Here is a 12,108-nt window from a genome sequence, read left to right as displayed (position 1 = left end):
ACCTGCGCACGCACACGGGCGAGCGGCCCTACCCGTGCCCGCAGTGCGGCAAGGCCTTCGGGCAGAGCTCGGCGCTGCTGAAGCACCTGCGCACGCACACGGGCGAGCGGCCCTACCCGTGCCCGCAGTGCGGCAAGGCCTTCGGGCAGAGCTCGGCGCTGCTGCAGCACCAGCGCACGCACACGGCCGAGCGTCCCTACCGCTGTCCTCACTGTGGCAAGGCCTTCGGCCAGAGCTCCAACTTGCAGCACCACCTGCGCATCCACACCGGCGAGCGGCCCTACGCCTGCCCGCACTGCTCCAAGGCTTTCGGGCAGAGCTCGGCGCTGCTGCAGCACCTGCACGTGCATTCCGGCGAGCGTCCCTACCGCTGCCAGCTCTGTGGCAAGGCCTTTGGCCAAGCCTCCAGCCTCACCAAGCACAAGCGGGTGCATGAGGGCGCCGCGGCAGCTGCAGCCGCCGCCGCTGCAGCTGCTGCAGCTGCAGCCGGCCTGAGCCTCGGGCCTGGGCTGAGCCCTGCATCTATGATGAGGCCCGGGCAGGTCTCCCTCTTGGGTCCTGATGCTGTCTCTGTGCTCGGCTCTAGCCTGGGCCTCAGCCCTGGCCCCAGCTCTGGCCGTAGCCCTAACCCTAGCTCTGTGCTGGGCTCCCTTTCCAATCCCAGTCCCAAACCCCTCTCTGGATCCGGATCCCCCCCTAGCCCCGATCCTGTCCAATCTTCCAACCCTAAGCCTGGGCATGATGCCGATGCTGACCTTTTGCCCAGTCCTGACCATGAATCTGGTCCTGGCCCAGATCCCGATCCTGTGCCCAGCCCTGACCCCAACCCTGAGTCCCACCCTGACCCCTGCTCTCCCACCCATGACACTGTCAGCCCAGCCCTCCCTACCGGCGAGAGTCCTGAGTGGGTACAGGAGCAAGGGGCCCTGCTGGGGCCTGATGGCTGAAGGGGACTCCAGCATCCACGGGGCCTGGGAAGTTGTGTGTCATGCAGTTAGTAAAATCCTCCACTGCCCCCCACTGTGTCTTCGCTTGCCTTTTGCGCTTTCTCTGGACACGAGGGTGTGGCCTGGCCAGCCACAAGTCTGGAGCCAGTGTCCTGGCTTCTTCCTCTGGCCCTGGAGCCACATCCTCCAGGTTTCCCAGCTTCCCCCACAAGGTGTCACAGCAGTCTGTCCCACTAGTCACCACTCTCTGCTCCCCCAGTTCTGGCCACTCTAGTCAAGTGGAGGCTCAGCCTACAGGTGGCCTGAGAAGGATACCCTCCCTTTGGCTTTTCCAGTAATGCTGGAATTTCTGGCATGTTGACAGTCTAGTGAGCTGATGGTGGAGCCTGATATGAGACCATGGGGGCAGCCCTGGCCCATCTTCTCTTTTAACACCTTGCTCTTCAAAGTCCCCATTATAGGTACAACCACTGGACAAAGGGAGGCTGTTTGTTTAAATGTTCAACTAACATCTCGATTGCTTGGTTTCACCATGGAGCAAGACAAGCATGGCTTTGACCCTGATAGAGCTCATACATCAAATCCAGAAATGTTTAAGGAGTAATTACAGAGTATGATACATTCTAGAGGAAGCAAATAAGACTTCTGATTTAGATGGGGGCGGGGGGAGCAGCTTTCTCCAAGAAGGATTTTATAATCCCAGTAACAACTAAAAATAACCAGTACTGTTTGCCCAGCCTTGTGCGATGCTTTTGCATTCTCTCATTTAATTATCCCAATAGTCCCAGGAGGCAGTTAACTCTGACTGAGTGTCCCCATTTTGCAAATGAGGAAACTGAGGCACATGGAGCTTCAGGGACTCTGGAAGACAGAAAGGCAGCACCTAGATTTAAACCCAAATTGAAGAAAAAAGAAATAAACCCACATTGTCTGCTCTCTACAGCGACAGTCTACATAATTAACCATTATGCTCCATGGCAAGACTGTGCAAAGGCCCTGGGGCCATTGAGAGATGCGCTGTGGGAGGAACTCCTGGGGCAGACCAGAGAGTCTGGTAGACTGAAATGCGGAGTTTGCTTGTCATTCCAGAGCAACGGGAAGCCAATGGTAGGTGCAGGAGAGGACGGATAGGAATTATTCTTTGAAGAAGCTTCTGGCTGCTGGGTGGAAATTGGAGTGGAGGGAGCAGGAGGAGTGGAGCCGGGCTGAGATCAGGGAGGAGGTTGCTGCAAGGGTCCAGGCCAGGAATGTTGAAGGACTCTGGGCTGGGGGCAATAGGGGTGGGGATAAGTGGTCCCTTTTGGTACGTAGTTAGGCAACAGGGTTTGCTGAAGGTCCGTATGAGAGGGGCAGACGTGTTTCAGAGAGGAAGGAGGAAGGCAGCCCTGGGATAGGAAGCAGGGTCATCACCGGACACTGCGGAGGGTAAGGGGTCAAGCTCTGGACATGGAAGTCGCGAGGTGGGCACTGCACGCGGAGCATGACAGTGAGCCAGGGGGGGGCCAGTCGTTGTCACACTCAGAGTCAGCCCATCCCCCGACTCCCCAACACCTATCGGCGCTAGGACCTCGCGACCGCCTTCGGCTACGTGAGCTGCTTGGCTGAGGTGCGCATGCGTGCTGCTCCGGCCGAGGTGTATCATCCAGACTCCAAAGGGAGGGGCAGGAGCTTGGTCCCTCCCTGCATGGCAGGGTTTAACATTTGTCCTGACAGCTTTTCCAGGCAGGGGGCCAGGCCCTAGAAAGAAGCAAGAGTTCTCCCAGTGGGAGTGATGAGGGTGTGTCGGGGCAGTTTTGAGCTACTGTGGCCGGCTGTGACCCCAGCAGTTGCTGAAACTCAGGCTTGAAGGAAATAAGCGGTGGTTAGAACAGTTTCTGTTTGCTGAAGAATTATTGAGGTCTTTACCTGCTTTATCTCATTGAATTTTTAGAGCAGCTTCAGGATCTCAGCCTTAGGGGTAGATTTTTTAAATTTACACTTTTCAGATAAGGAGATGGAGGATTAGAGAGGTGTCCAGGGCCACCTGACCAGGAAGTGTCAGGTCTGGGATTTGATTGTAGGGTTGTGTGATTTCCAGGAGCTGGTGGTAAGTCTTCAGCAGAGGTGTTCCATTGTTACTGTTATTGTCAGTCACCCCTTCTCCAGGCCTGTGGGTTGTGAGAGTGTCATCTGGATGGGTCAAGTTATGATGAGCATGAAGGTTGTCCTTTGGGTATTTGTTCAGAAAAAACTGGAATGTGGGTCGAGCTCTGTGTTTATACCTGGAGACTGGAATTGGGAGGAGCCCGGGAGTCTGGAATGCCCTATGAGAAGCCACCGGAAGTCGGGCGGGCGGCTAGCTTCTCCGACTCGGGGCAGTGAGGTTCCCAGGATTTCCAATCGGAGCCTCGGTTCTGTTTCTTTTTTTGCTGCTACCCGGTGCGGGGGAAAGTGCTACTTTGTAAAATCTTTTAGGGGGCGACTGGCAGGGGCAGGGATCGAACCCTGGACCTTGATGTTAGTAGCACCACGCTCTAACCGACTGAGGAACTGGCAGCACGAAGCCTAGGTTCTGATTGCTCAACTTTGCTGGAACCAGACAGCGGGCACCAGCTTCTCCAACCTGCACGGGAGCCTCCCAGGCTTCCCTTCCCGAATCCAGGAGAACCAAGCTCAGCTTCCCTAAACTCAGGCGGAGAGCTGGAGGGATTGCTTCCTTGAATCCAGGCGACGAACAGTTTCAGATCTCCAAACCCCTGGAAGCTCCGCCTTCCTAAGCTCAGGCCCAGCCTCCAGCCCCTTCGGACGCCCCCCTCAGGGGAGCCTGGAGGAAGACCCCTTGTGTTGGCTTCCTCTTCCTGAGCTAGCTGGAGGCTCCTGATAGGTATCCCAGTTGGTAGGGTCTGGAGTGGGTGAGCTGTGATCCCAGCTAGGGAGACAGGGCCTGCCCTCTGGCCTTTCTCCCAACTGGCTTGTAAACAACTACAACATCATCCAGACTCCAAAGGGAGGGGCAGGAGCTTGGTCCCTCCCTGCATGGCAGGGTTTAACATTTGTCCTGACAGCTTTTCCAGGCAGGGGGCCAGGCCCTAGAAAGAAGCAAGAGTTCTCCCAGTGGGAGTGATGAGGGTGTGTCGGGGCAGTTTTGAGCTACTGTGGCCGGCTGTGACCCCAGCAGTTGCTGAAACTCAGGCTTGAAGGAAATAAGCGGTGGTTAGAACAGTTTCTGTTTGCTGAAGAATTATTGAGGTCTTTACCTGCTTTATCTCATTGAATTTTTAGAGCAGCTTCAGGATCTCAGCCTTAGGGGTAGATTTTTTAAATTTACACTTTTCAGATAAGGAGATGGAGGATTAGAGAGGTGTCCAGGGCCACCTGACCAGGAAGTGTCAGGTCTGGGATTTGATTGTAGGGTTGTGTGATTTCCAGGAGCTGGTGGTAAGTCTTCAGCAGAGGTGTTCCATTGTTACTGTTATTGTCAGTCACCCCTTCTCCAGGCCTGTGGGTTGTGAGAGTGTCATCTGGATGGGTCAAGTTATGATGAGCATGAAGGTTGTCCTTTGGGTATTTGTTCAGAAAAAACTGGAATGTGGGTCGAGCTCTGTGTTTATACCTGGAGACTGGAATTGGGAGGAGCCCGGGAGTCTGGAATGCCCTATGAGAAGCCACCGGAAGTAGTTCATTTTCTCCCCCACAAATCAACAACAGGAACATTGATGGAATGTTCTGACATTTACCCTATGCCAGCCCCTGTCGTACATGCTTTATAAGCATCAATTCCTCAGCTTCCCCATGAGAGATGATTATTGCTCCATTTTACAGATGAGGAAACTGAGGCTCAGAGAGGCTGAGTGTTCTGTCCAAGCTGGTGAGCACTAGGGGCAGGAATCAGCTCAGGCCTTTTTGTCTCCCAAACACCAACTCATAATCTCTGAGCAACACTGCTGCATATATCCATAAAACGCTGCAGATTATCTGGGTTTTCTTAGACCTCTCAAAGTTCTTCCTTGGCTGGAGCATGGAGCCATGAGGAGAGGCCCTTTGCTGCCTCCACTGTTGGGCAAGAAGGTGGGGGGAGGTGGGACAGGTGGGGCTGTATAGGCCTGGTTCCCACTACCTTCTCCTATTCCTACAGAGACCGAGCGGCTCCTGACCCCCAACCCTGGGTATGGGACCCAGGTGGGGGCTTCGCCAGCCCCTCCCACCCTTCCAGAAGAGGAAGATCTCCGCCGCCGTCTCAAGTACTTTTTCATGAGTCCCTGTGATAAGTTCCGGGCCAAAGGCCGCAAGCCCTGCAAGCTGATGCTGCAGGTGGTCAAGATCTTGGTGGTCACGGTGCAGGTGAGACCAGCCAAGAAGGGACCCCAGCAGAATGCCACCCGCAGCTGCTCTTCTCCTTGAAGGAGAGTCTTGGAGTGGGAGCCTAGTTCTGACCTCTCACAGCAGCATAATGACAATGACAGTAGTATTAACCAGCCAAGAACCACCTGAGATCTGTGTGTTCAGCTGCTCCTTTTAGGTTCATCAGCACCCTTCAGTCTCCTGGCAACTGCTGTTGCCCCCGTCACATGGGTGAGGCCACTGAGGCTCAGAGAGGTTAAGGGACTTGTCCAAAGTCACACAGCAACTGAGCGCTGGGAGCTGGGATTTGAACCCAGGCAGTCTGACGTCCTGTTGACTCTCAAAGAGATCAGACCCAGTGGCTGAGCAGAGAGTTGGTCTTCTCTCTCTCATAAGGCCCTGTGCTAGGCTCTGGGGACCCCAAGGTAGATGAGACTCAGCCACTGCCCTGAGTGATTGCTTCCAGTCTAGGGCTGTGACTTTGGGCGTGTTATCACACCTCTAATTTCCCTTTCCAGTAATGGTACTTACGCTGTAGGTTTGGGTTTAGCACAGAACACTGCACCCAGTAAACACTTAATGAACATTATCTGCTGCCATGAGATACAGGAGAGTCCACTGTGTGCTGCGTTTTGGGGACATGATGGTGGGTGTGGTGTGAGCTTATGCCAGGGGTTGGGGGCTGAGGAGGGCAAAATTAATCAAATCGAGCCAAAAAATGCATAGGTCCCCTTCAGAGGGTCCTACCCCGACCCCCCAGTGGAAGTCTCTGGGGCTCTCTCTTTTCTCTTCTGCCCTGACGGAGACCCCCATCCCAGCAGTGTCAACCTCCCCTGCCCCTCTCACCAGCTCATCCTGTTCGGGCTCAGCAACCAGCTGGCTGTGACATTCCGGGAAGAAAACACCATCGCCTTCCGACACCTCTTCCTGCTGGGCTACACAGATGGGGCGGACGACACCTTCGCAGCCTACACGCAGGAACAGCTCTACCAGGCCATATTCTACGCTGTGGACCAGGTGCGGGTGGGCCAGTGTGGGTGGGCAGGTGGCGGAGAGCAGACGGGGCTCACAGATCTCCTCTTCTCTGCCCACAGTACCTGGTGTTGCCCGATGTGTCACTGGGCCGGTATGCCTATGTCCGAGACAGAGGTGGCCCCTGGGCCAACAGCTCAGCTCTGGCTCTCTGCCAACGGTACTACCGCCATGGCCATGTGGACCCAGCCAATGACACCTTTGACATTGACCCAATGGTTGTCACTGGTGAGTGGGCAGGGCGGGGCTTAGCTGTTGGGAGCCTGGGATGCTGGAATGAATGGTTTTAAAGTGAAAATTAAATTAAAATTAAAATCCCAGCTTTTGGTCATCCATAAGATGGGGTTGCCGTGATCATTAATGATTTGAGGTGTGCTTAGTATGATGCCTGATGTGTAGACACCAGTTACAGACAGCCCCTGACTTAAGATTTTTTAACTTTACAAGGGGCTTATGAGGACATGACCCCATCATAAGCCAAGGAGCATTTGGACTTTGAATGGTTCGACTTAGAATTTTCTGACTTTACAATGGGTTTATCAGGGTATTAAATGCATTTTCAACTTACAGTATTTTCAACTTACAATGATTTTATCAGGATGTAACCTCATCATAAGTCGAGGAGCATCTGTGTTATTTTTTATTTTTATTTTTGTTAAAAACAATTTTTTTTGGCGGCTGATCAACCCAAGAATCCAAACCGATGACCTTGGTGTTATACGGCTGTGCTCTAACCAACTGAGCTAACCAGCCAGTCTATGTGTTATTTCTTAATATCATTCATTCATTATACATTTGGGGGGCCCTCAGAGCACCAGGCCCTAGGGTTTCCGTAGGGAATAGGTCAGACCAGGTCCCGCTCTGGGGAGAAACAGCAAATATTTAAGGACAAAGCAGGAAGTGAAGCAGGAAAGAAGGCTGGTGGGGACTCTGGGGGACCAGCCTGGCCTCCCACGCCCCTGAGGCCCTTTCCTGACTCCCTGTCCTCAGACTGCATCCAGGTGGATCCCCCTGAGCGACCCCCAGGGCCCCCAAGTGATGATCTCACCCTCTCGGATGGCAGCTCCAGTTACAAGAACCTCACACTCAAATTCCACAAGTACTGCCCGTTTGCTCGCTCACTCGCTCGCTCGCTCGAGGGGGCCGCTCTGGGGCTGGGCCATGGGTCGGGGGAGGCAGGACAATGGGTGTTCTTGCCCCAGCAGCCACTTCCCTACAGGCGGAGGCCAGGGGTCGCCACACTGATGCCTGCTGTGCGAGCACTTCCTCTGCCAGCTGCAGAGTCAGCGCGGGGCAGGGGTGCGGGGAGGGACCTGCAGGGCCCCATGCCCCTCACCCGAGCCTCCTCCCTAGGCTGATCAACGTCACCATCCACTTCCAGCTGAAGACCATCAACCTCCAGAGCCTCATCAACAACGAGATCCCAGACTGCTACACCTTCAGCGTCCTGGTGAGGACCCTCCTGTGATCTAAGGGGCCCACAGGGCTCCTGAGTGCCAGTGCTGGGGACCATTGGCTGAGGCCAGCATGGGAATGATGGGGAAGTCTGGGATTGGCCGGACCATCCGTCATGAGGATCTGGAGCTTGGGGCTGCTGAGATTTACTCTGCCCCCTTCTGCCCTGCCTGGCCCTGCAGATCACGTTTGACAATAAGGCGCACAGCGGGCGTGTCCCCATCAGCCTGGAGACCCAGGCCCACATCCAGGAGTGTAAGCACCCCAGTGTCTTCAGGCACGGTGAGCCCCTGACCCAGGAATTCCCATGAGTCCCAGAGCAGGGCTGACCAGGGACCCCCCAAACCCCAGACCAGCACTGGCCAGGGGCCCCAACCTGCCCTTGGATTCTCCTGAGCCCCAGATCAGTGCTTACCAGGTATCCTGGCTCACCCTGACTGACTGACTGGTGAAAACTAGCCATGCAGCCCCAGGGTCTTCAGCCTGCCCTGGCGCCAGCACTGGCCTCCCCGGGCCCCATACCACCCTGGGCCCTACCCGCTGCCCCCCTCCCCACAGGAGACAACAGCTTCCGGCTCCTGTTTGATGTGGTCGTCATTCTTACCTGCTCTTTATCCTTCCTGCTCTGTGCCCGCTCTCTGCTCCGCGGCTTCCTGCTGCAGAATGTGAGGCCCCAGTGTCCTGTGTACCGGGCCCGCCTTGCCCAGCGCGGGAGCCATAGGGTAGGGGGCGGAGGCTGGGGGCCACTTCCTGGGCAGGCCTTCACCCTGCCTGCCTTCTGCAGGAGTTTGTCAGGTTCATGTGGCGGAAGCGGGGACGGGTAATCAGCCTGTGGGAACGGCTGGAATTTGTCAATGGCTGGTACATCCTGCTGGTCACCAGCGACGTGCTCACCATCTCAGGCACCTTCATGAAGATTGGCATCGAGGCCAAGGTGGGTCCTGCCCATGCACGCCCTCCCCTGGGTCCCTATGCTGCCTCATTCCCCAGGTCCTGTCTCCTCCCTGCTGCCAATGCCTGCCTGGGGCCACATCCCCCCCAGATGGGTTGACACTGTTCCCACCCCTAGAACCTGGCCAGCTATGACGTCTGCAGCATCCTCTTGGGCACCTCGACGCTGCTCGTCTGGGTTGGTGTCATCCGGTATCTGACATTCTTCCACAAGTACAACGTGAGCCTCCTACCCATGGGCCGGGACTGGGAGGAATCAGGCCCTCCAAGTGGCCACCCCGTGCCCCCCTATCAATCCACACACATATGACACTCACCAGGCCCTGCCAGTGGCCCGTCACAAGCCTCTTACTCATACCTGCCCACCCCAGACATACCTGTCCCTGCACCTGGGCCACCAGAGCCCACCCCTCTGAGTCCAGACCTGGGGTACCCTGGAGCCCCCTCAGGACAGGCCTGCCTGCTTCACCCCCATGTGGGTGCCTACAGCCAAGCCAGGTTGTAGCTGCACTCTGAATGTGGCCCCCCTCTGCCTCGCCACAGATTCTCATCGCCACACTGCGGGTGGCCCTGCCCAGCGTCATGCGCTTCTGCTGCTGTGTGGCTGTCATTTATCTGGGCTACTGCTTCTGCGGCTGGATCGTGTTGGGGCCCTACCACGTGAAGGTAGGGGCTGCCAGGGCTGGGGGTCCTCCTGACCTATAGTCCAAGGATACTTGGCTCCCTTGCCCTGAGTGCACTCTCTAAGCCCTCTGACTCCTGGTATCTCCAGACCTGATGATATTGCATGACCCACTTTGGCCCCTGGTGCCTTACCAGCAGGTCTGTAGCAGTTTTGTTCTCTGTCCCCGTTGGCCCTCAGTGACCCTGACATTGACCCTGACACCTTGACATTGATACCATGACCCCCAGATGACCCCATTGTGACTCCTGATACTCTGTCCTGTCCCCTGTGACCTCTGGTGACCCTGACATTGACCCTGTGACTTTATCATTGTCACAGTTGCTAATGACCCTCTCTTGACCACATTGCTATACCTACAGTTCTATCTACTGGCTCCTCTGACCCCTGGGGAACCTGTCATTGACCCTGTGACCTTGACACTATGATCCTTGCCTCCCTATGGTGACTGCTGGTACTCTGCCCACTATCCCCGCTGACCTGTGGTCACCCTGCCGTGATGCCAGCCCCTGGCTGTGCCCATGGCTCCCTCTGACCCCTCTGCCCTGCCGGCAGTTCCGCTCGCTGTCCATGGTGTCCGAGTGCCTGTTCTCACTCATCAACGGGGACGACATGTTTGTGACGTTTGCGGCGATGCAGGCACAGCAGGGCCGCAGCAGCCTGGTCTGGCTCTTCTCCCAGCTCTACCTCTACTCCTTCATCAGCCTCTTCATCTACATGGTGCTGAGTCTCTTCATTGCACTCATCACCGGCGCCTATGACACCATCAAGGTCAGCCATGCGGCCCCACACGCCCCCACCTGGCCTGCCTCCCTGAGGTCCAACACAACCCCAAACTTGGGCTCCGGGTCTCTTGGAGTTGGCCATGAAGGGGGCTTGGGGACATAGCAGGGTGAGAAGAGAAGACTTGGGGAGAGAATATGGTTGATTCTCCAGAGCTACAAAGAGAGTGGCTCGGAATTTGAGGGTACGGGTGGGACCGATAGCATCTCAATGTGGGGCTCAGGCCCGGAAGTTTCCTGAGTCTGCTTTACCAACAGGGAAACTGAGTCATAAAGTTGCAGTAACCTGCACAAGGTTAGCTACTGGGTGGTGGAGCCGGGTTTAATCCAGGCCTGCCTGATTCCAGAAGACATACTCTTAACCCCTTTTTCCAGTAGGGTGGCCCAGGAGGGGCCGTTTGGGTCTGGCAATGGTGGTTGTCCTGCAGGCTGCAGGGGTCAGGGGAGAGAAAGGAGACTGAGCAGGACGTGCCGATGGCAGGTCACAGGATTCTTTTCGCAAACATGTCCAAAGGCCTACTGTGGGCCAAGCTCTGTGCTAGGTGTGGGCATCAAGGGAAATTGGGTGTCCACGGACTGTCCAAGGCCAGTGGGAGAGGCAGATAGTACAGGAACAACATATGACCAATGACGATTGGTCAGAGGTATGAAGGAAGTGTAGAAGGTTACAGAGGAACCCTGCTTTAGACCGGTATTACAGTGGGTCCAGGAAAGCTTCTAGAATGTTCTGTCCGTAACTATATAAATTTTGATTTTGATTTTGATTAAAATGAAATACAGTTCCAAATTCAGTTCCTCACTCACACCATCCACATGTCAAGTACCTAAAAGCCAGTGTGGCTAGTGGCTACCATATTGGACAGCATAGATATCTAACATTTCCATTATCTCAGAGAGTTCTAGATTGAAGAGATGGGAGCCCAAGGGAGAGAGCACGGTGCGGGGGTGGGGGGTTGGGGAGGCAGCCAAAGCAAAGGCATAGTAGCTGGAAAGGACTTGGAGAAAAGATGGTGGCTCCCTGCAGATGTGAGGAGAGAAGGCCCTGCCAGGGGGCCCTGCCACGTACTATGTCAACGGCAGATGTGTGCACTCCCTAACCGCCCTGTGCATGGATACAGCAATCCCACAGACACATTTCTGTCACTCAAACCCTGTTCCCACAGCAGTGCTACACGTGCACCCAGCTCAATAGATGTGACCGAGCACCCAGGCTGTTCTCAGGCCCAGCAGTAGTCTAGCGCAGGGTATCAGACTGATGCAGAAGGTGCAGTGTGTGCCCAGGGGTCAGGAAACAACAGGCAGATGGCACAGCAGTGCCAAGCCCAGAGGTGGGAGCCTGCCTGGGCGTTGGAGGAACAGCAAGGAGAACCAGATGGCGGCAGGGGAGGGCAGACCTCAAAGAGCCTTGGAGTTCGGGGGTCTGTTCTCATGCTGGGCCGCTGGTATCTCTCCCCAGCACCCGGGCGGTGCCGGCGAGGAGAGCGAGCTCCAGGCCTACATCGCGCAGTGCCAGGACAGCCCCACCTCCGGCAAGTTCCGCCGCGGGAGCGGCTCAGCCTGCAGCCTCCTCTGCTGCTGCGGCAGGTTCGAGTCCGGGGCTCGGTTCGAACTGAGGGCTGGGAGCTGGGAGAAGGCGGAAGGGGAGCGGGCCAGAGAGACCTGATGCCCCCGCCCTCTGCTCCTCTCCTCCAGGGACGCCTCTGAGGAACATTCGCTGCTGGTGAATTGACCACGACGGCCACTGAACTTTAGCCCCCGGACTGCGGGGACCTCCACTTATTTATTTTTAGGGTTTGCTTTTAAGGACCGGATCCCTGCCGGGCCCTGTGAGGGCCTGGACCAGTCGGGTCGGACACTGGGGGGGAGGGGTGGGTGTTAAATAAACGGGAAAACAAACTCGTTGTTCTTATTCTAGCGGAAGGGGCAGTCCTTGCACCGG

The 12,108-nt window shown here is 56.0% G+C and overlaps 2 protein-coding genes across 2 annotated transcripts in view; both read left to right on the top strand.

The window, feature by feature from the left end:
* Nucleotides 1-1,020, top strand: part of ZNF358 (zinc finger protein 358) — a 2,161-nt gene extending 1,141 nt beyond the window's left edge. The window contains exon 2 of the mRNA XM_008580612.1: nt 3-1,020. Coding sequence (XP_008578834.1) covers nt 3-947 — 945 coding nt within the window. The 3' untranslated portion in view covers nt 948-1,020. The remainder of the gene's footprint in view (nt 1-2) is intronic.
* Nucleotides 1,021-4,456: 3,436 nt separating this feature from the next.
* On the top strand, nt 4,457-12,065 carry MCOLN1 (mucolipin 1). Its single transcript, XM_008580601.1, has 13 exons — nt 4,457-5,267; nt 6,117-6,284; nt 6,362-6,527; nt 7,290-7,398; nt 7,653-7,749; nt 7,937-8,036; nt 8,313-8,419; nt 8,539-8,688; nt 8,824-8,925; nt 9,249-9,371; nt 9,943-10,158; nt 11,626-11,753; nt 11,862-12,065. Exons 1-13 carry the CDS (start codon nt 5,178-5,180, stop codon nt 11,896-11,898), a joined length of 1,593 nt encoding a protein of 530 aa, XP_008578823.1. The 5' UTR covers nt 4,457-5,177; the 3' UTR covers nt 11,899-12,065.
* Nucleotides 12,066-12,108: the final 43 nt, after the last annotated feature.

Source organism: Galeopterus variegatus, unplaced genomic scaffold (genome assembly GCF_000696425.1).
Source record: "Galeopterus variegatus unplaced genomic scaffold, G_variegatus-3.0.2 Scaffold2133, whole genome shotgun sequence".
NCBI lineage: Eukaryota > Metazoa > Chordata > Mammalia > Dermoptera > Cynocephalidae > Galeopterus > Galeopterus variegatus.
This window is presented reverse-complemented; position numbering and strand designations above follow the sequence as displayed.